Raw genomic sequence first — 22,719 nt, 5'->3', positions numbered from 1 at the left:
ATAGTGGCAGGATACGCTGCCCTGTTTGGTCGTGTGTGCGGAAGACCGGCATTTCGGGCTCCGTTTGAGTCAGCTGTTTGGATGTAGAACTTTTCCCGGTTTTGTTTTCCCCTCGTGTTTAATGTCAGCCAGATGCTGCTTCACGACACCTCGCCTTCACAGAAACTATCTGAAAAACTCTGAAGTGATGTGGGTTCTAGAAGATTTATATTTATTTGTACTTGCAGATTTTTCCTGGTTGGCTGACATAACCTAAAAGTATAGTGAAAACTTTCACACAACAGCTAGAAGGCTTTTGAACTTTTCATGCACGTATCTATGGATGCAAATTTCTGTCAGTCCAAATTTAAATGGGCTATAAATGGACTGTAATGTATATATCATTCCTACATAGTTTGAGCCCTCAAGGTACTTTCTTACTACTCCAGGGGACAAATGAGTATCTTCCCCAAGGGTACTTCTACATGCAGACGAAGGGAAGCCAGGGATCAAACCGCTACCTTCTGATTAATAAACGACCTGCGCTGCTGAGCCACAGCCGCCCCAGTCTCGCTGTAGTGGACCGTTCAGATATTCCTCAGAGGATGAATCCAAATAAATGCAGCGATCTCTGATGTTTATTTGTTTTTCTCATCATAAGTAAAATGTGTATGGAAATTTCTCAGCAGGTGTTAAATGGTTTATCATAAAATGTCCGCATATCGATGGTCTCCACAGGCTGAGTCAAAGAGGAACTCCACTGGCCAGTTTCCACATCGCAGAAGGCGCCACCGAATACGTGAAGATATTTTGGTAGTGAACTTGATTGCACAAAACCGGTTATGAGTCAGGGTATGTTTCTTAGATCAGCACTGGCGAGGGGTAGAGCTTAAAAAAAAAAAAAAAAAAAGACCTCAGCTGATGCGTCAGGCAGTCGAATGATGACAAAATTAGCCAGTGTGTAACGTTGAGGTCATATTGCATTGTGGGAAATTGGGAAATTTAGCATAGAGGACATGAAAGAATGAGATGTGTAATTCTGCCTCATCGCTTTAATCATTGGTGCTATAAACTCTGTTTTAGCTTTTCTTCTGGCACCATCGCTGGGTGATCATTTCAGTTCCTGTTTTTAATTTCTGGATCATTTCAACATTCTGGTTTCTGATCAAGCGCCTACCAAACGAATTGCTTTCCACTCAGACTCAAACTGTAAACTTCATTTTCAATGAGCAAGTGTTTTCCTGCTAACAAATAAAACTAAAACGATTAAAACAAACGAGTCTGGATGTAGGAAATGTTTTATACCTCGTGCTTTCAGTCTGTGTAACGCAATATATCTGTCTGGTACGGAGATCAGTTATTATCCCTGTTTATTTAATTTTTTATTACTATTACTCATGCTACTGCACTTATTTGGCGTGGCTGTAGCTCAGGAGGTAAAGAAGGTCTAATGCAAATTAGATTGACTACTGAGAAGGTTGGTGTTTCTATCCCCGGCTGCTCCAGAGTGCATGCCAAAGTGTCCTTGAGCAAGGTACTGAACCCCAAAGTTGCCCTCCGATGTGTTGTTAAGTGCGCATATGGATGGATCAATGAGGCATGTTGTATAAAGCACTTTGCGCGGTCAAGTAAGAACCAGGTTGTTTACCATTATTTGGTTTTAGTCTGTTGCTAGGTGGTTGCTAAGACACGTGATGACTATAATAAAACGCCTGATTTAAGTTTGGTGCCTGTAAATCAAATGTGTATTGTATTGAAATTAAAAGGATGCAGGTGCGTAAATGTGACAAGTGGGCCATTCTAGCTCATTAGGCTGTTGTTACACAATGAGGTCACAATACCTGATATAGATGAGGTTTGGTTGGTGTGAGGAGTTACTACTACTGTTGTTGATGTTATTACGGTTATGGTAAATGGCCTGTATTTGTATAGCGCTTTACTAGTCCCCAAGGACCCCAAAGCGCTTTACACATTCAGTCATCCACCCATTCACACACACATTCATACACTGGTGATGGCAAGCTACATTGTAGCCACAGCCACCCTGGGGCACACTGACAGAGGCGAGGCTGACACTGGCGCCACCGGGCCCTTTGACCACCACCAGTAGTACTTTTGAGCCACGATCGGTTGATGGCTGTAACAAAATAATTTTACAAATATCGGATAAATGAGGAATTTTTCATCTTATTTATTATTTGCATGTTAGCATGGTACCATTAGCTTTTAAGCTATGCTATGCAAAGTCCAGCCTCACAATCTGCAAGCATTGCTGGACACCCAGGCTTTGTTTTATTAAATAGTGGTTGTGTTTTTAATGCTTTTCTTTGAATAGCACTTTATTAATTTTGTAGTAGTTCGTAATATAAGTTATCTTAGAGCATGTTTAGTATGCCTCATTTTCACCTTCCTATGTTACAGAGAAAGAAACCCAACAATATCCTGTATAGAAAGTTACAGTTGAGAGAAACGACTCACTTTTAACTGAAACGAAACCCCAAACTAAACCACACTCGGGATTGGTGGCTTCTGCCTCAGCTAAGAAGGTATACTCGCCACTTTGGTGGGCCAGGAAGTGCAGACCTGAAACATGTAGAGCCTGCACAAAGGTAGGCCACAGCGCGAGAGAGAGAACAAAAAGTAATTGGCTGTAGCAAAGAAATGCATGGAAAATGGGGGGGGGCCACAGCAGCATATCTAAATGATGGCTGAACCATGAGCTTTTATGTAAAAGGGTAGTTTAAGAATGAGAGGGAGTGTCCATAGTAGCTCCTGAAAGCCAATAGCGTGCCATAGCACAACCACAAATCCCCACAAAAACTGACAAACTAACACCATCCAAGCTACCAGTGGCAGCATTTTCAGCCTTGTGACTGTGTCACACTGAGTTAGAGCAGAAGTGAAAAGTCATTCCAGTGTGTTCTGGTGGTTCTGTAATTCATGTCTGATGATTTTTAAAATTTGAGCTGAAGTTGGAGGAGCTTCAGGTTCAGTCTGGCCAACATTCCTCAGTAGATTTCACAGCACAGACAGATACTCCCCTGCTTATCCGCACGTGTCTGCTTGCTGGTGCCGTCTCATTAAATCTGTCTGGTTACAGTCTTAATGTTAACTATGTTTGCTGAAGAGTAGTCATTGTTGTTTTTCTGTCCGTCCTCTATCCTCTGCAGATGTTGCAACTGTTTCCTGCTCTATTCGTATATTTGATGACATCTAATCCTGTGAATTAACACAAACACGCAGGAGAATTTAAAAAAAAAAAAAGCACCTGCGCCGTTTCAGCCCTTCTTACATGCTCCGTCACATGTCTGTAATTTAACTTGCCGACTGCGCTCCATGCTGAGATTTGGCAGCACACGCGTCTCTTTCAGGCTGCGAGGGTGTAGATCCTCCTCAGCAGCAGAGAGGAGGCCTCTCAGCTGCTGCCTTGAATACCAACTCTGCAGAAAATGGGTCAATCAGCGCGTTATAAAAAAAACCTGGCCTGCCTCTCATTCCCCAGGTGGTTAGAAAAGGGAAAAGGCAACTTTCTGAAAGGTGGAAGGATGTCAAGTTTTAAAATGAAACACTTGACTTAATTTTTTTTTGTTGTTTTTTTTTGCTGTGAGTAAAAAAGCTGTGGGCTGATTTATTTCCTCTGCTTCTCTCCCCTCTTCTCTTCTGCCCTTTCTTTACTCCTCTTCACAGGCTGTCAGCATCAACAAGGCCATCAACACACAGGAGGTCGCTGTCAAAGAGAAGCATGCCAGGAATATCCTAACATAATGTGTGTGTGTGTGTGTGTGTGTGTGTGTGTGTGTGTGTGTTTGAGGAGAGGAAGAGCATTTGTTTTGACTTTGTTGTGTGTGCAGAATCGTCCTTCCGTAGCTGGAGGGCTGTGTTGGTGCAAAACAGCAAATTTTGTGTAACCCCGTCGTTTGCACATGGCCCTGCTGCACAGCTATATTAGTCGTGTGTGAAACCAAATGGAAGGCTAGACAGACATGTTTCTGTTTCATCAGACAGCCTAAAAAGCACCAAACAGCTAACATCTAAAATCCTGCACAGAGACAGAGCTAAGCAAAGGCCTCAAACATTAAAAAAGAGATCATTAAAAAAATACACACACAAAGGAGACGCAACAAATGTTAAAATAAGAGTTTTCTGTATTAAGATTGGTAAATACTTAGGCTCCACCAGGCTCCGACTACACAAACACTGTAAGCCTGTAATCCTTGACTGCCGCTCTCACCCTGCATCTTGGGGACCCATCATGAGAAAGGTGCCCACACCTTCTGGGCGGCAGTCAACCGGCTTCCTCTCTCCAGCAACGCCGTGCTCTGCTGGAAGTTCTGCCACGTCTTCCACAAGCTGCTGCGGGACGGGCATCCGAACGTACGTAAACACGAAAACTTTGTCTCCCTCTTATTGTAACTGTGTTCTGATACTCAGTGTTAAGGATGTGTCCCCTCTCTTTGTTTCCATTGTTGTTTCTTCAGGTGATAAAGGACTCCATGAGGAACAAGGCTGATTTAACTGATATGAGCAGGATGTGGGTAAGGATTATGTCATCTCACACAGTCATAAGTCTCATTTACCGCATTTTCCACACTACAGGGCGCACTTAAAATCTTTTAATTCTCTCAAAAATCGACAGTGCGCCTTATAATCTAGTGTGTCTTATGTATGAATTCTGGCTGTGCTTACTGACCTCGAACCGATTTTATGTGATACACGGCATTAAGAAATCTGACAAAAAATGTTTTAGTACGGCTACCGTAGTCAGGAGCCTTGTGGAGTAATCTGGGTCCAAAACTCCGTCCGCTTCAGGTCCCAAAGTCAAACGAACACTGCAGCATCACTGAGAGCTAAAAACTGTCTAAATTATTTCATCTTTAATAAAATGATCAGCGTTGCTGCTTTACCAGGTGTAATAATTAAGTTTAAGGCATCCATGAAAACAGAATTTATTCAATTTAACAGATTTAGAAGTTAGCAGGAAGTTAGCTCACTAGTTTCCACCTAAACATGATATAGCATGTTCTGACTGAGAGATTTCTGAACAAATTAAAACGTACAGCTCTGCTATCACTTCCAACATAAATGAAGACAGAAAACTAAACAGCAATGACGTTTGTAGGGTTACTGAAGTTGGGCTAGCTGGTATATAATGATGTGCTACGTGATCGCTAGCGACACAGCTATGTTAGCATAACATAAACACAGTGAAGCTGGAGGATGAACGCTAAGTTTTTTCCACTCGATAAAAGTTAACATGAGGGTTCCTGATGGTTAAGGATAAATCCAATCGCTTGGCAGGATGCTGTAAACAGACCAAACTTCAGTCAGGAGAACAACTGAGATAATCCATCCACAATACGAGGTTAGTCATTAATATACTGCAACAACATGGGAATAGAGCAGCTGCGAGAGAATTCAACATTAATGAATCAATGGTACAGAAGTGGAGGAAGCAAGAAGAATGAGTTGAGTAAAGTTTGACTTATCTGTTTTGTTTCGCTTAATGCACCTTATGGTCAAAAAAATACGGTAATCTTCTTTAGTCATTACTTTATTGTAACACTAAAAATGAATTGAATAAAACATGATACGAATGAAACATACTCATTACTAAAAGGTAAATCAGAAGTCAATACAAGACGAACAAATGTGACCATTTAAACTAGTAAGTCATGTCAGTATAGCTTGGGGTGTTACTCCTGTATTTACAGTGGCTCCATAGTGTAGTGGTTACACATATGCCTAGCATGTGAAAGATACCGGGCGGAGACACACATCACTCTGAGGTTTTGTTAGGAAGGGCATCCAGTTTAGAAATCTACCAAATCAAATATGCCGAGCTATGTGCTGTGGTGACCAGCAATACTACTCTCCAGTAAAATTTACAGCTGTCGTCATAAGGGATGTGATCTGTCTTTACTGAACCAGTTTTGTATAACCAAACTGTCTTCTGCAGCTATATGAAGGATGCCTTATTGTTATTGCCTTTAAGTGTCATTAAAGTCTAGTTACAGTAATTAATGTTATAAATCATTCTGTGATTGCATGGTTTTCTGACAGCTTGGCATTATCGTGCAGCTTGGCAGTGGCTTGTGGGACCACTGCATTTGTTATGTGAAGACACGAAACATTGTGTATTATTGTCCCCTTTATTCTGGCATCGTAGTTGTGTGTGCAGAAGTGCAACGTACTGTAGAGGCACTCGGTAAATGAACAAAACAAATTCTGTCAATTAATTTACGGAGGCAGTAGCTTTTTCGCTTTACTTCCTGAATCACAGCAGAGCTTAAAGTGCTTTCAGAGTAGATTATTTTCTTTTTAAAAGCATGTTGAGAGACCAGGAAAGCCACAGAAACAATAACGCAGCAGTAAATAAACAGGCGGCAGAGTTATTAGACATATAGTGCTCAGGCTATTTTTACAAGCTGTTAGATTAAGCACCAGATTAAGTTCACATGGAATAAACTTGTGTAGCAAACCTCAGGCCAGGTGAAGGTACTCACTAAAAAGGCATTAACAGGCTATCCAGGTGGGTGTCGACTCATTAAAATGATCTTTCTAGGAGTTTAACATATACAGGTGCAATTTTTGCTGATTTACTTGGATTTTGTTCATTATCAACAGAGTACGGCTGCCAACTGTGCTCCTTGCTGTGGTGATCATAGCAGATTATATTCATCATCATTTGTTGGTAGCCTGCTGCCAGAGTGTAGTGACAGACATAATGGACAAAAGCCACATGAGCTCATGTTGCATCATCTACCACCCTCATGAAACAGTAATGTCACCGAGGCTGGTGTCGTTCTGGTTTGGGGGATTTGTGCTGTCGTGCGTTTTGGTGGTGTAGTTAAAAAACAATACTGGAGTCTCAAGTTGTTTCAAAAGATTTTCAAAATAATGTCATTTGATAATTTTGCATTTATCCACCCCACTGACTTCCCTCTCCAGGTATCTTGTAGGAAGCCAGAGATGCATTAAAAGAATAAATAATTTAGTTGACCTGAATAGGTTTGAGCACCACTGTTAGTGTTACTGCGCCTTAAGTTAACCAATAACAACCGAAAGAAAACACGAGTGATTAAAATGGACAAGAAATATCTTCCTGGTTGAAAAAGCATGGATGAAAATTGTTTCCTGACATTATAAATGCAGAGATTATTTTATTGATTTATTTTTTTAAATAAAGTTGCTAAAGTAATGAATTAAAAGTGGAAAATTGTCATAGCTAGCTAACTGTGCCTCAACAGTTAAATTATTGTTCAGTGGCAGAAACAAACTTACACAGTTAACAGCTGAAATGATATAAATAGCTAAGTATTACATTAAAAGTTGTAAATTGTCATAGCTAGCTAACTATATGCCTCATGAGTTAAATTATGTAGATAATAAACATAAAGGTTTAGATGGGCAGTAAAAATGATTAACTGTATGCATACATTACATTGTTAGCGCAACCTAATGGGTTAATAGTTGAAGTAGGTAACTAAACTTAACTAGACTGAAAGTTGGAAATTATCTTAGCTAGCTAATGGTATGGCTCAATAACTCAGAGAGCTAAAGAAATGTTTTTAGAAAAAAAACATAAGTTTTAACAAGCAATTTAAATGATTACCTAATTGTATAAATAAACAAATGAAATAGTCAGCTAAACATAATGGATAAATGATTAAAGCCTGTTTCCACCAGTAAAGAAAAACTATTTCACCTTCAGCAACTCACACTTTTATGTTAGCAGGTTAGCAAGTTGCATACCAAGTTTCGACTTAGGAATAACTCACAATTTTGACTTGCGTGTGTGTGTGTGTGTGTGGGGGGGGGGGGGGGGGGGGGTTGTTCAGTGGCACAGTTAACAGCTAAAATGACATAAATAGCTAAGTATTACATTAAAACTTGGAAATTGTCATAGTTATGGCGAGCTAACAAGTTGCAAGAGCTGTTCAAGTTGTTATCCAACTTGAACAAATATATAAATAAAACAAATATATAAATAAATAGATTAAATAAATAAATAAATAAATAAATAAATAAATAAATAGATGAAAGTGGAAGCCAAAAAAGTGTGAATAAACTGTTAGCTAAAATTCTTGTTAACGGAACATAACAGCTTAAACATTCGGCTGAATAATCCTGAATGTACACCCAAATAACATATACAGATATATGTAGTATAGCGCTGATGAAGCAGTGTTGTCCATCTGAATGGGGCATGGATGGAAAATGCTGGGAACCACTGATAGAAGTGAGCAGATTTCTCTTCATTATATTGATGCCGGCGACTCTGATGAAATGCAAGCGTAAACATGTGTCAACTGCAATACATTTAGCCACAAAAATCTCAAGAGACACTCCTAAGTGATTACTTGAGCAACAGCGACTGGGGTGGAGTTCTAAGATATTCCTTATTACACTAACTCAATTTTGCTGATGTCAGTAGGGAGGAAGATACAGGAAGCGTGGTCAGTGGGACAAAGGTTGTGGCCTCTTTCTTTCCTGTTATGTCATTACCACCCTCACTCACAGGCTAGAGATATTCTACTTTTTTCTGGCACAAGGATGTTGTCAACTGGGTTTTTGCATTCACCCGTACACTGTGAGAGTGACCTTACACGGTGTTCCTGTGACCTTTAGAAGGAAGGACATGGGGACACTCCTTTGTTTCCTTGAAGTTTCTTCACTTCCTCTTCTGTCTTTCTACATCAGGGTCACCTGAGTGAAGGCTACGGGAAGCTGTGCAGCATCTACCTCAAACTGCTCATCACCAAAATGGAGTTTCACATCAAAGTGAGTTGGCCTGACCTATAAAACCCATCACCACTCTCCCTCGTCTCTCATTATCTTTGTCTCAGACTCTCCTTTTAGTGCCAGCAGGTCTCTGCGGGTGGCTTCAGAGAAAATTCCAGCTTTTACACTAATGGCCTCCCAAGAATCTGTAATGTAGCTTTTTATGAGACATCTGAGTAGAGTTAAGGAGGGACCAAAATACAGTGCCGGTGCTGTCCCAGAAGGTCTGGGTGTTTTTTGCCAAGGTTGAGGATTTTCACCTGGAAAGTGACAAACATGCATATGATGCATGCCTGCTAGTATGCATATTAATTCATTATTAGTAACAATTGCTCTAATCAGTTGTTTCTATTAAAAATGGATCACTACGCGTAGATTGACATGGCTATTTCACTATATGTTTTTAAATCGAGTAATCGAGTAAAAGTAGTAGTACAAAATAGTGTGAAATGCTCACGGGTAGGGATGGGTATCGTTTAGGTTTTATCCGATACCGGTGCCAAACCGGTACTTAAAGAATGGAGAACACAAAATTGGTCCAAAAACCTCTCATGTTTAGCTGTTTTTTTTGTAAAAAAAGATAACAATGTTAGCCTTTTCTTCAGCTATAGGGCATATTTGGTATCACTCTTGGCTGGAAGGAGTGCTTAATCAATGGAAAAAACACAAACTTTGTCCAAAAACCTCTCATGTTTAACTGTTTTCCACTTTTTCTTTGGTCATTTTAGCCTTTTTGGCCAGGGTGAAGGGAGTATCTGCCATCAAACAAGAAGACAGCCGCATGTAACTACGACGGTGTTTGCTAGTTCACCTTGCATGCATTAATGTAATAACGTGGTTAGCCTACCTACTCAACGTAAATTACACACGAACAACATTAAGTCACTCACGCAGAGAAGAACGGCTGCTGCTGCCATCATCATCCTCATCATTTCTGCTACGCTGACAGGGCTAGGGGCCAGGACTCTACTCTTCGGGTTCTTGGGGGATGGTGCTAACTCCGGGTCCGATAACAGGCACCACACCCGCAGTAGATGTGCACAGTGTGAGGTCTCGCAGCAAGCTATCAAACACGGCGCATTTCTCGGCTTTAAAAAAAAAACGCTATGCGTCGCCAGGTGTTTCATCAGATTTGAGGTGTTACCTCCTTTGACAGTATCACAGTATCACCTTAAAGCACTTGTTGCAGGCTGCTGAGTTTGCATCTTTTGCTGCGAAGTACAGCCAGACTTTTGACCGCTTCGTCTTGGGCATTTTTAATCTGTAGCGCTGCTCTAAAAGAACGTACGTACCTGGCCCCGCCTACTATCCTCGGAAACGTAAAATGATTGGCTAGAATTGGCTCAGGAAAAAAAAAGCACCGAAATAAAGCACCGAAATGTGCGCTGCTTTTCGGTCTGGTTAATACCGTTATGATGGCACCGGACACCGGTACCCATCCCTACTCACGGGGTGTTTCAAAGTAAAGCCTTGTCGTTTGTATCTTTTGTCCTGTCTTCCTTCCCTCATCTCCAACCGCTCGTACAACTTATTTGACTCACAGTACTCAGACTAATTAATGAATCCTAATTTAAATAGCACATTGCTTTGTACAAGCATCAGATTGGTCTGGTATATAACCGTAATCGGGACATTTACATTGCTTTGTCTTTTAGAACCCTCGTTTTCCGGGAAACCTTCAGATGTCAAACCGACAGCTCGACGAGGCGGGAGAGAACGACGTCAACAACTTGTGAGTGTGGCGAGTCGCTGCTTCGGCTGCTCGTATTGTTTTTGTTTGGCAGACAGGACCGCTGTGCTGGCCAGGCCCCAGCGTTGCCTTTTTCTCAGCTTTGTGGAGCAAAAGTGTGAAATGCAAAATCCTTCAGTTGTTACCGGACAGTCACACACGGATAATATGTGGCTGTTCATGGGGATAACCAAAAGGCTTGTTCTTTACTTTGACACATACTAACACTTTAACATGTGTACAGAAGATGTTTCATTTGAGGTATAGCCTCCACTCAGCATGATGCAAGCAGTCTCCCATCTGTGCACAAGTGTCCGGATCTGTTGTTGAGAGATTGCTCTGCATTCCTGGATGAGTGCAGGCTGCAGCTGTGCAGTGGTTACTGGTTGTGGCTGGCCTTTGATGAACATTTTGATGTTCAATAGGAGACATATTGGGAATAAATGGTGGCTAAGGAAGTGCCTGGATATGCTCCTGATCCGGAGAGAGATGGTCACGTAAGCCAACAGTCCTGGATCGGTATCTGCTTCTTTAATGCTTTGATAGTAATAAACCAGATGCGTTTTTGTTTGATATTTTCCCCCCAAAAAGGGAGCAAAAGTTTGAGGAAAATCAGAAAAAATGGAAAGAACTGTGTAAAAGAAGGAAAACGCTCGTCTGTAGGTTAAAAGAAATCTAATGTTATAAGTGCTCTGTACCCATTTGTTAGATTTGCCATCGATGTTGTAATCTGAGGCGTGTATATCAGTGTCAGAGCCATCTCACGGACGCGGAGAGGTTTCAGTTGTCTTTTATTCGTTTTTGCGAGCCACGTGGATCTAATCAACACGGGCAAAAGGAAGACATGAAAGAGCTGTCATATAAACACAGCAAACACTTCATTTAGGATAGTTTGCCCATAACTATTCCTTTCTGGGCTTTTTGTTTTGTTTTGGGTTTTACTGTTTCGAGGAGATTCCAGGAGAAAGTTACTCTAGGAGAGCTTGACTGAGCCGTAGAAAGTCCTTAACTCATCAACAGGACCCGTATCTGCTCCTTTGTTCGATGAAGATCTTGATGAGCACTGCCGGAGCTAGAAAATGACCTCCAGCAGATCACTGGTGTGAATGTCTCTGACCAAACAATCAGGACTTATAGAGGGTCCTGTACTCACTGCCAGCACCGTGGAGTCCAACTGGAATTTGACATAGAATACCAGAATTGGTAGGTTCACCACTGGAGGTTTTCACAGATGAGAGCAGGTTCGCTCTGAGCACATGTGACCGACATGAAAGGGTCTTTAGAAGCTGTGGAGAACATTATGATGCCTGTAAAGTCATTCAGCATGACTGTGTTGTTAGTGGGTCAGTGATAGCCTGAGGAGGTGTATCCATGACAACAACACCACCATTAGGTATCAGTAAACCTTGGATCCATTGTCAGACCCTACGCTGGTGCAGTGGGTCCTGGGTTCCTCCTGGTACACGGCAATGCCCGGCCTCATGTGGTGAGAGTATACAGGCATTTCCTTGAGTATGTTAGAACTGATGCCATTGGCTGCCCCTCATGGTTGCCTGACCTAAATCCAATAGAAACCCTCAGGGACGTTATGTTTCAATGCCACCAGGTTGCATGTGAAACTGGCCAGGAGCTCAGTGATGCCCTGGTCCAGATTTGGGACCTCCGCAGGACACAAAATCCATCATCTTTATGAGCCTCAACATTGTCAGGCATCAAAACAAGCATGTGGGGGCCATACAAACTAACAAGCACCGTTATGAGTTTCTGCAATGACATTTCGGTAAAATCCCTGTGGCATAATTTTTTTTGGTTTTTACTTTGATTTCAGGGTGTTTCTGAATCAGGTTGATCGTTTTCATTTCCATCAAACGATGTGGCATCCTTGTTTTGCTAACCAATTATACAGTCCATATCGGTGTAGACATCAAGCATGAGATCTGATGTGTTTTCAGAGTGTTTATTTTTTTTTAAGTTTAGCATTTCTATTAAAATGAGCTCTGCCTGTCTCTCTCCTGTCCTGTAGCTTCCAGCTGACCGTAGAGATGTTTGACTACCTGGAGTGTGAGCTCAACCTCTTCCTGGGTGGTAAGTTATTCTGGTCTGACTGCACTGCCAGCTGTGCTTATCTTAAACCGTGCACATTAACATTCACACACCCACAGATGAATGCATCCAAGTTCACACTTTCACAGACAGGAATACGCAGTCGGAGGCCTCTGCACAATGGTGCGCAGAAATAAAGATGATGTCATGATATATATATATATATGTCACGTCAGAGCTCCACCTCTTCTGATTCAGTCTACTGCCAGGCTGTTTGTGGATTCATGTTATATTTTAGCCCCCCTTGTTGTCTGGGTGAGTCATCCCAGGTTAATGTCTCTTGAAGTGTGGGTCGAGCTAAAAATAGAGCACTGGGATGTGACCAGGAGCTCAGAAGAAATGCCGGGAAGGCTGTGTGCCTCCATTTATGAATGATCAGGAGGAAATTACATTCTGGTATCTATTTATCATGGCTTTCATTCAACATCCTGGTGATGTTATCAAACCCTCGTCCCCAACTCCACTCCCAATATTGCTCCTAAGCCTAAATCATATCTCTTCGTTACATTGGTGATCACATGTCGTGCTTTGACAAATGAAAAATCAAGGTTGCACCCAAATCTCTTATGCTGTCGTCAGCTTCCTCCTGTGGTCTGTTCTCTAAAAAGCATCACGTCACCTAGGGGTGAAGAGGCCAGACATCTAGGTGCATGTGTGTGTGTGTGCACGCTGTGACTAAGCAGGAAACCACACCTCAGCTTTACACAGGCTCTCAGCGGCCGACTTTGGGGATAGTGTGAGCAGGGCAGCAGAGAAATGAAAGAGGGGGGCGTAATGACAGCGAGTCACACAATCCTGTTAGTGTTCAGGTTGCTGCTCTCTCTCTCTCTCTGCGTCACTTAAAACCTTTTTCTTTTCTTTTTTTAAAGCAAGAGTGAGCCATGTGCTGCTCTCAGACACTTTATTAGTTAATTGTGGCAGAAGCAGTAAAATGAAGAGCACGAGTTGATTGAGTCATGAAACATGAATGATTGATGAGTCTCCCACTGTTTGCAGTAATTACTAATGCTCATGTGTGTATGAGTGTGCATTAATTTTTGGGTCTGCATTTATTGACCGTCTCTCTCCTCACAGTGTTCAGCTCTCTAGACATGTCTCGGTCTGTCTCTGTGACGGCGGCGGGTCAGTGTCGTCTGGCCCCCCTCATCCAGGTTATCCTCGACTGCAGCCACCTGTATGACTACACCGTCAAGCTGCTGTTTAAGCTGCACTCATGTGAGTCACACACCCCTGCTGGTCGAGCACACACACGGCTGCAGGCTCAATAACTGCAGCGGTGCTCAGTGTTGTCGTTACTAAATGCAAATGTTGTGCAGTTTTTGAATATCGTTGAAGTGACTGGAAACCCTTGTTAGACTGGGCTGATTTGCATTTATTGATGTCTAGCTAAAGTAGGATTTCGTCCATGGTGATAACTGATTATTTCCATTTTTTCTTATTAGTTGAGATTGTGCAGGAAAATAAACACGGGCCTTACTCTGAAACTTTTTTTTTTTTTAAATCCTAAATGCCGTTTATGGTTTTCTGACCTTAGCTTATGAGAGCAAATCCTTGGCTTAATCAGAAGTGGTTAAGACTTAGTCTCACTGTGTTTTTATTTTAATGTTAATTGTTTTTAATGTTCGAAACTGGTCAACAAACACAACAGCAACATTAGGTCTGCAGCTAGCGATGAACAAAACTGCCATTTTTTTTTAATGCTTCTGTAATTTGTTGCTAAAGGTAAATAGTAATCATTGCCATCACATCTGTCTAAAGCACAGATGTGCTTAAGCCATTAACACTAACTTATGACTCATTCAAGTGCAGTCGAATGATCAGTGGATGGACCAGTGTTGTGTCTACACGTAACAGACAACCTAACAAAGATCCAATGTCTTTACACACTTTGTAAACATTTTTGTGACAGACTGCTGGTAACAATTTCCATAAAATAGCATTTTTGCACCAACAAGGCAATTCTCAAAGAGCTATTAGTCTGAAACTTGGCATATCTCAGCGTGGTGTGCAGTGTGTCCTTAAACAAATTTAAGGAAAATGAACAGATGCGGGACAAAAGAAGAAAGGGAAAGACTAAAAAACTATCTACAGCAGATAAACAGCATCTGAAAGTCACATCTTTAAGAAATAGGAAAAAATCCAGCAAAGACCCGACACAGGACCTGAGTGATGCATCTGGACCTTCAGTTGATCATCTACTGCAATGGTCTCAGTGGAAGGGCAGCTGTCAGGAAACAATGGAGTACTGCCTGGAAAGTGTCTGATTGGCATCACTTTCAATTTTCTGCATGATTATCATCCCAAACACACTCCCAATGCAGTTTTGTTTGCCGTTTCAATAAGTCACTGCACCTTTTCCAAGCAAAGTATAAAGAAATGTGGGGGGGCTCGACACTTTTGAACATTACTGTACCTCAAATATTTGACATCATCATTTTGCCTACAACAGTAAAATCACAGACCAATAAATACTGTAGTATGGGCTTGTATTCAAAGTCTCACTCGTAAGCACCACTTAAGTACAAGCTGATGAAGCCCTGTGTCTCCTGAACTGCACTGGGTTTAGCTGTAGGATTTCTAGCCTTACCTTTGGCTCTTAATATTCCTCAGATGTGTGCATACTTAAAATCTCTGACAGTTATCTTCAAAGACTGAGAGATGCGTTTCTCCTCTCTGAATTGACGGATTCCTCAGAACCCCTCGGGCTCATGAAACCTTTCAAAGTCTCACTGGAAAAAAAAAAATTAACCAGCAGCTCAGTTTCAAAAAGCCTTTTTCTCACTCTCTGTAAAGGTAGATGTGGAAATTTGCAGTTCTGAAGTATTCTTAATCAAATCCCTCGGTATGTGTATGCAGTCAGACATGTTTTAAAGTATCCTGATCTACCTGTCTGTAAGTAATTCCTGGCCACTTGTCTTTGTGTGCACGCAGGCCTTCCAGCTGACACTCTCCAGGGCCACAGAGATCGCTTCCAGGAACAGTTCAAGAAGTATGAAGTTCACTTTCAGTGTCTCACACACACACAGAGTTGGTCACAGTTTCTCTGAGCTCTCTGAGCTCTTGTTACCGTGCTGAATGAATTTTTAGTGTCAGACCTTTTTGCTCTGTCTGCTTTTCTCAGTGAGGTTTTCTCGTTTCCTCTTTTTCATTTTTATATCTCTCCCCTTTTTGCTTTCAGGCTAAAGAGTCTGTTTTATCGCTCCAGTAACCTGCAGTATTTTAAGAGGCTGATTCAAATCCCACAGTTGCCTGAGGTGAGGACTTAAGCGCATTTAAACCACACCTAAACGTGTAAAAGTTTCAGTTCAAAGCTTTTATCTTTATTGTTGAATCCCATCGTTTTTCACAACTGAAAATGAAATGTGAAAGTCCTGACACGAGGCAAATTCATGTCACGCTTTCATGAAAATGTAGGCAAATAGATTCCACTGTGATGAACCTGACTAAACCAGGACGTTATACAAAGAATAACCTCGTGCCTTTCTGATTGTCGCAGAACCCTCCAAACTTCCTGCGTGCGTCTGCTCTGTCGGAGCACATCAGCCCCGTGGTCGTGATCCCCGCCGAGTCGTCGTCCCCGGAGTCGGAGCACGTAGTGGAAACAGACGACCTGGTGGACACAGACGTCCCCGTGCTGCCGGTAACCAGACAAACAGCTCTGGATGCTGTCTTCTTAAATTTGGCCCATCTGTTTGTCCAGCCAAATTATTAGGAACATCTGTGAACTCTTATAGGATCCAGTACAGCTGTTCTGCCGCATCGCATAGATTTATATTTAAATGTGTCGTCTATCTAAGCATTTCCTCTGTATACATCTGGTTTGTATAGTGTTAATTATGTTGTTTTTCAGACGCACATGAAATCCAGTGTCTCAGCTTATTGGAATATTTAATAAGATCAATTAAAAAAATAAAAATAAAAGGATTTACAGCACAGAAACAGTCCAACCTTAAACAGTTTGGTGCAAATTATTGGTATGACATGGACGTGATCAGCTCGTGGCACTGCTGAAGTGTTACTGAGGCTTTGACAGAAGGTTTCAGCTTGTCTGTATTTTTAGCTCTGGTGTTTCTCATCTTCCTCTTGACAATACCTCTGAGTATGGTTCGGTTCAGTTCAGGCGGGTCGATCGAGTGCAATAATGAAATGGTCGACAAACCGTGGGCACGTGTGAAGTCGGCTTCTCCATAAAGTGCTCTAAAATCTCTTGGTAGACAGCTGTGTTGACTTTGGATCAAACACCTCCAACAGCAGCAGGTGACACAGCACTCAACATCATCCCAGGCTGCAGAAACCTCACACTGGACTCCCTCTGGACTCTAGATCCTTGATTTCCAAATGAAATACACAATTTACTTTTATCTGGAAAGATACTTTGAACCATAGAGGATGTCCTTAGTCCAGGTAAAACATTTTCAATGCTGTCTCTGGTTGACGAGTTTCCTGAAGACGTCTGAGCGTGTGGTGGCTGTTGATGCTCTGACCGCAGCCTCACTCAACCCCTTCTCTGCAGGCTCTTTCTGTGCCTGCTTGTTGAAGATGTCAGCGATGATCATCTGGGCCGCTGTCAAGTCAGCAGTTCTCCCCATGATTGTGCTTGCGTGTACTGAACTAGCCCATCAGACAATCTGAGTAAATTACAATCCAAACTGTACAAACACAAACTGGAAAAGAAATATTCTAAATACAAGAGATGCTGGATTTTCATGAGCTATCATAATTATCAAAGTAAAAAAAAAAAAAAAAAAGTGGTGACATGTTTCACTTTAGGTTGCTATGTGATTTGTGTGTTTATCCTTTTCAGGCTCCTTTGGAGACAAAATTTGACGACCTGTTTGGCACCTCGGCTGCTATCGACCCGTTCAACTTCAACAGTCAGAACGGCATGCGCAAGGATGACAAGTGAGTGTCATCACAGGAGCATAGTGACATGAATAAATACTTATTGTAAGTGCTGCGTAAACATGTCTCTGGTGCCAGAATGGTACCGTGTGAAGCTTGTTCTCCAGTTTTACATAGAGCAGCAGAGATGACAAGTATTTCTAACAGTTCAGGACACACGTGTGCCATCGTACCCCAAATAACTAAAGTTTTGCTTATGTTAACAACAATCTTGTAAGATCAGATTAGATTCATTTTTACCTTTGATGTTAATGACAGAGACCGGCTGATCGAGCAGTTGACGAGGGAGATCCAGGCCCTCAAAGAGGAGCTGGAGTCTTTCAGACTGGAGGTAAAAATGGCGGCTTTTTTTAACTTTATCCGAGCAGCATCCTCACAAAACGTGTGACCTTTTCTCCCGCTCTCATGTCCGTCGCCAGAGCGGTCGGTTGTGTCAGGCTCTGCGGGGGCGAGTCAACGAGCTGGAGGCGGAGCTTGCCGAGCAGAGCCACCTGAGGCTGCAGGCTGTGGGAGAGAGCGAGTTCCTGAAGGCCGAGCTCGACGACCTGCGGAGGGTCAGGGAGGACACGGAGAAGGAGCAGAGAAGCCTGACGGAGATTGAGAGTAAGGCTTCGTTTATTCTACACCGGCACATTATCTACTCAATCAACGAGTCGCTGAGGTGATGACGTGAAAAGTTGCACAGAATTTTTGGTCATGGTCGTACACTCTACATCTGATGTAGCCGCTTCACCTGCTGCGTGTGTGTCTCTCTGTATGTTTTCGCGCGACTTTTACCAGGAAAAGCTCAGGCCAACGAGCAGCGCTACACCAAGCTGAAGGAGAAGTACACCGAGCTGGTTCAGAGCCACGCAGACCTGCTGAGAAAGGTGAGACACTCTACTTTGAGATCCTTGGATCGCAGTCTGGCCTCCTAGTGTCCTTTATTTCTGTCAAGCTGAGGATCTGCTGTCTGAATTATAAGTGTTTCTTTGTGTGTCTGACTGCAGAACGCAGAGGTGACCCGGCAAATGACAGTAGCTCGGGCGGCACAGGATGAAGTGGAGGCGGTGAGGAAAGAGATGCAGGAGAAGGTGAAGGCCGCTCAGGAGGGGGCGGACAGACAGGTGAGAACGAGGCTGGTTTGGTCATCACTGCCAAACGTGTACGGAAAGCTGGCCCCGTGCTTCCAGCTCGGTGGTTTCGCTCCAAACGATGTGCAGAGTTTGGTAAAGTTGGATTTTTCTGCTGCAAAGTGACCAAACAGGCTGTTGTTTTTAAGATGTCTGAAGTTTAATTTGGGCTTTTCTTGCTCAGGAGCGGGAGCAGCTCGAGCATCTTCAGGAGCTCCAGAGAGAGCTGGTCTCAAGCCGGGCAGAGCTGGATTCCCTGAAGACCAGCATGGCCTCTTCGCAGCAGGTCTCTCTCTCCTCTCCTTTCTTCACTCAGATCCTAAATCCAGATCCCAGAGTTGCTATGAAAAATTACAAAACGAATTTATTGCCCGCTCCCTGCCCTTCAACATTAATCTATAAAAACACCAGCTAATACAAGAGTGTGCGAAAAGATTAATGACATGGGTGACCTGTGTGATCTTTATGGATAAAGTCTTATAATGGGGCGCTGACACCACACGCTCTTATTCTAATCATCAATTATTAAATGATCTCAGTCACTCTTTAGCTTGGCAGCAGAGAAGGGACAAAGTTAAATACAGCTGGTATCCTCCTGTGATCCTGGTGCACACCAAGCCTCAGATCTGTAGATTGTTCTTTGAAGGAGTCAGGCTTTCTTGGCATTTTTAAAGTGATCTAAAGCAATAATTCTCCAGGCTTTCTGAAGGTTTGTCACAGTTTTTCATCAGACGCTGGTTCCGGGTTAGTACCTGACCCAGAGAGCTGTCAGGGGAAAACGAGGCTTATCTCTATTAAAGGTGCTCGTAGCAAAGATGGACTTTTAAGCTTGTTGGAATTAAACAAATGAGGGATGGCTCAACACTTTTACACAGTACTTTTAAATGGTAACAACACATCCCGGACGCTGACTCAAAGTTAAATAACCGCTTTTCTGTCACAATCGCGCTCCATAAAAACACCCTCCGTCCCCGTCCATCATCCACGCCCTCCATTTCTTCTTCTTTTTCATCGTCTCCTCTCTTAGTCACCGACTGTTCCTGTACACGAACCGCTTCAGAGACTCAAAGCGCAGCTTGTGTTAGAATTGATATGCTAATTTGTTTGTTTGACATCAGCGATTGAATAAAACGATTTTCACAGTGGAGAAATTTAAACAGAAGCAAAGCCTTGTTATGTATTAATTTTTTTCCCCTCGCCGCCTCTTTTCTTTTCTTAATCGCCTCTCGGTTTGTTTGTTTTTTTTGTCATTGCTGAGCTGAATAGAAAAAGTTGCAGAAGACAAAGAGAGAGCGAGAGATGAGAGCGGTAAAAATCTTTACATTAACTGCTTATGGAAACACGGATATTTAGTCCCTTACATTAGTGCAGCATTTCATTCCAGGATCTTAACTACGGATGTTTCAGAGGGGAGAAAAAAAGCTGGAGCTAACAAGATCATTTACAGGAATATTCATAACGGGATAAGCGTAATTTAAAAAAATAAAATAAAAATCCCTGAATCATGCTGTCAACCCTCAGGATCCCCGACGACTGTACCGTTTCTCTGCACATGCTCTGTTCCCTGTGCCTTTCATCCGTCTCTCAGCCTCCCACTCCTGACTTCCTATTCTTTGCAGCTTCCACTTATCAACTCCATCACTCTTTCTGTCCTCCTCCATCTCTCTTCAGTTCTTTTCGCTCCCACAGCCCACATTTTATCGCTCTTGTCACTTTATTTTTCCTTCTCCCCGATGAGCAGCTCTCATACCGCAACTTTAAAAAGCCTAACAGTTCTGTTTCTTCTTCATTTCCTCCTCTGTCTGTCGGACCTGCCGGCACCCAGGCTGTAAGTCTTTCACCTTTTCCTGCTTTTACACTTCACTATCTACCTGCAAATAAAAGGGCAGGCACTCGGCTCAAGTTCCACTGCTCTCCTCCAAAGACACGAGGATGTAGCTACATTACAAAACCACAAATTCCCAGAGTTCCTTTATTTAAAGGTCAACCCCAAAGCTCTGGAGTCTGAGACAACATGGTTATTGTGGTTAAAGATGAAGTGGGGGTTTTTTTGTGTGTGTGTGTTTGGGTTTTTATTGTGAGGTCAGAGCTCTTCCTGTTGTGTCCCGACAGCTGTGAATTATCCTGACCATCCAAATTGTTTCCTTCTGTTGTTCCTCTCACTTCATTGTTTTTGTTTCGTAATCCCTCCATGTTTTATTTCCTCGACACAGTCGGGCGAGGTGCTCGGCACTCAGCTGGCAGCGTTGGAGTCGGAGAAAGCCGAGCTGGTCCAGTCGTTGTCGAAGGTGGAGGCGGAGCTTGCGGCCCGGGGGGAGGAGCTAGAGCGGGTCCAAAGCTCGCTGGTGACGGAAAGAGAGAGCAGGGTGAAGAGTGCTGAAACCCTGCAGAACCAACTCAATGAGAAGGTGATGAATTCAAACATCTCCCCTTGTAAACGTCTTAATATTAGTCACTTTAAATCGAGCATGTGGGAGACGCGAGCGGCTCGGAGTGTGCAGATTGCGATGTTTGTAAGTTTGACCATGTGCGTTTGTCCACAGGAGAGCAGGGAGCAGGCGTTAGAGAGCCAGCTGGCAGCGGCTCGTTGGGCCAGCCTGCAGGGCGCCGTGGAGGAGGCGGAGAAGATCATCCAGGACAGTCTGGCTCAGATAGACGACCCAGCGCACATCAGCTGCACCAGCTCGGCAGGTCAGAATCTGACGTGTGGATTCTGTGTAGTGCAATTGTGATAGTCACCTCTTTGTGTAGCAGCGTGTTCGTGTGCATGCTCTCATCAAGTGTGTCGCTCCATCTCTGCAGACTACCTTGCATCCAGGTGTCAGGCCTCCTTAGAGTGTATGGAGAGATTAAATTCTACCAGAGTGGCCTTCCTGGCTGACAACACGGGTGAGACGAAATCAGAATGTGAAAGAATAAAATTAGTTATTTGTTTTTAATTTGTTATCTTTTAAAATCACTCTGTGTTAATGCTGTTAAATAAAGCTGATGAATATTTGTGATAATTTTTACTTTCTTTTTTCTGCTGTTTTGTGCAGGTGTGTCTGAGCTGGTGCGTGCAGTGACCCAGTCTGGCCACCTGGTGGGCGACACCATAGTTCAGGGTAGTGCCACCTCCCACATGGTGCCTGTTGAGCAGGCTGACGGTAAGATTGTTCTCTGTGAGAGGTACAAAGAGACGATTTCAGTTTATGGAGATTTTCATGTCCTTACTTATCTGAACTGTTCTGATCCTTCCACTCACTGGTCACTTTATTAGGTACACCTTGCTAATACTGAGGTTGGACCTGTTTTTTGCTTCAAAACAGCCTTAATTCCTCATGGCATGCTTTAAATAAGGTGCTGGAAACAACCTACAGAGATTTGACATGACAGCATCACACAGCTGCTGCAGATTTGTGAATCTCTCGTTCCACCACATCCCAAAGGTGCTGTATTAGATGGAGGTCTGGTGACTGTAGAGGTCATCTGAATACAGTGAAGTCACTGCCTGCTTAGTGATGTGAAATCATCATCAGTGTGTGTGGGCAAAACAGAAGCGACTTTGGATTTCTAACTACAAATCCACTCTCTCTTGTTTCTTTTTCTCTTTATCCCACTCCAAAATTTGGATGTAACAGTGAGACCAAATTTACAACCCAATAGAAACAGATCCATATTCATTTACTGCAATATTCAAACTGAATACAGGCTGCTGCTGGCCATTGACATGTAGCATCCTTTTGACTTGAAGTCACCTGGAACTGTAGCTTTGCTGTAAACAAATAATGAAGCACAGTTTGACCAGAATAAGAACAAAAATCCAATTCAATTCAATTTATTTATATAGCACTTGTCACAGGATAAAAATCACAAAGTGCTTCACAGTAATGTAAAAACAGAAATACATTTTTAAAAAAGCACAATCGAACATACAGCACAAATCTAATTAAAAGCCAATCTAAATAAATGAGCCTTAAGCTGCTTTTTAAAAGAATAAATACAATCAAGGCAACGTAATGATGGAGGGAGAGCTCCTCTGGTCTTAAAACATGTTTGTGGGACTACCAACAACCTTTGATTAGATGATCTCAGGCTGCGAGAGGGAGCGTGGGGTTCTAAAAGATCAGAAAT

The 22,719-nt window shown here is 42.7% G+C and overlaps 1 protein-coding gene across 2 annotated transcripts in view; it reads left to right on the top strand.

Moving 5' to 3' along the window:
- Window positions 1-22,719, top strand: part of hip1 (huntingtin interacting protein 1) — a 56,799-nt gene that overhangs the window by 20,513 nt on the left and 13,567 nt on the right. For both annotated transcript variants that reach the window (XM_063492696.1, XM_063492697.1), the window contains 20 exons: window positions 3,667-3,730; window positions 4,211-4,353; window positions 4,458-4,514; window positions 8,680-8,760; window positions 10,416-10,492; window positions 12,513-12,574; window positions 13,667-13,807; window positions 15,524-15,581; window positions 15,771-15,846; window positions 16,089-16,232; window positions 17,397-17,494; window positions 17,753-17,825; window positions 17,914-18,097; window positions 18,275-18,363; window positions 18,484-18,600; window positions 18,791-18,892; window positions 20,820-21,014; window positions 21,150-21,297; window positions 21,409-21,495; window positions 21,645-21,752. In XM_063492696.1, the coding sequence (XP_063348766.1) occupies window positions 3,667-3,730; window positions 4,211-4,353; window positions 4,458-4,514; window positions 8,680-8,760; window positions 10,416-10,492; window positions 12,513-12,574; window positions 13,667-13,807; window positions 15,524-15,581; window positions 15,771-15,846; window positions 16,089-16,232; window positions 17,397-17,494; window positions 17,753-17,825; window positions 17,914-18,097; window positions 18,275-18,363; window positions 18,484-18,600; window positions 18,791-18,892; window positions 20,820-21,014; window positions 21,150-21,297; window positions 21,409-21,495; window positions 21,645-21,752 (2,104 nt within the window). The remainder of the gene's footprint in view (window positions 1-3,666; window positions 3,731-4,210; window positions 4,354-4,457; window positions 4,515-8,679; window positions 8,761-10,415; window positions 10,493-12,512; window positions 12,575-13,666; window positions 13,808-15,523; window positions 15,582-15,770; window positions 15,847-16,088; window positions 16,233-17,396; window positions 17,495-17,752; window positions 17,826-17,913; window positions 18,098-18,274; window positions 18,364-18,483; window positions 18,601-18,790; window positions 18,893-20,819; window positions 21,015-21,149; window positions 21,298-21,408; window positions 21,496-21,644; window positions 21,753-22,719) is intronic.

This window comes from Pelmatolapia mariae, linkage group LG14 (genome assembly GCF_036321145.2).
Source record: "Pelmatolapia mariae isolate MD_Pm_ZW linkage group LG14, Pm_UMD_F_2, whole genome shotgun sequence".
Taxonomy (NCBI): domain Eukaryota; kingdom Metazoa; phylum Chordata; class Actinopteri; order Cichliformes; family Cichlidae; genus Pelmatolapia; species Pelmatolapia mariae.
This window is presented reverse-complemented; position numbering and strand designations above follow the sequence as displayed.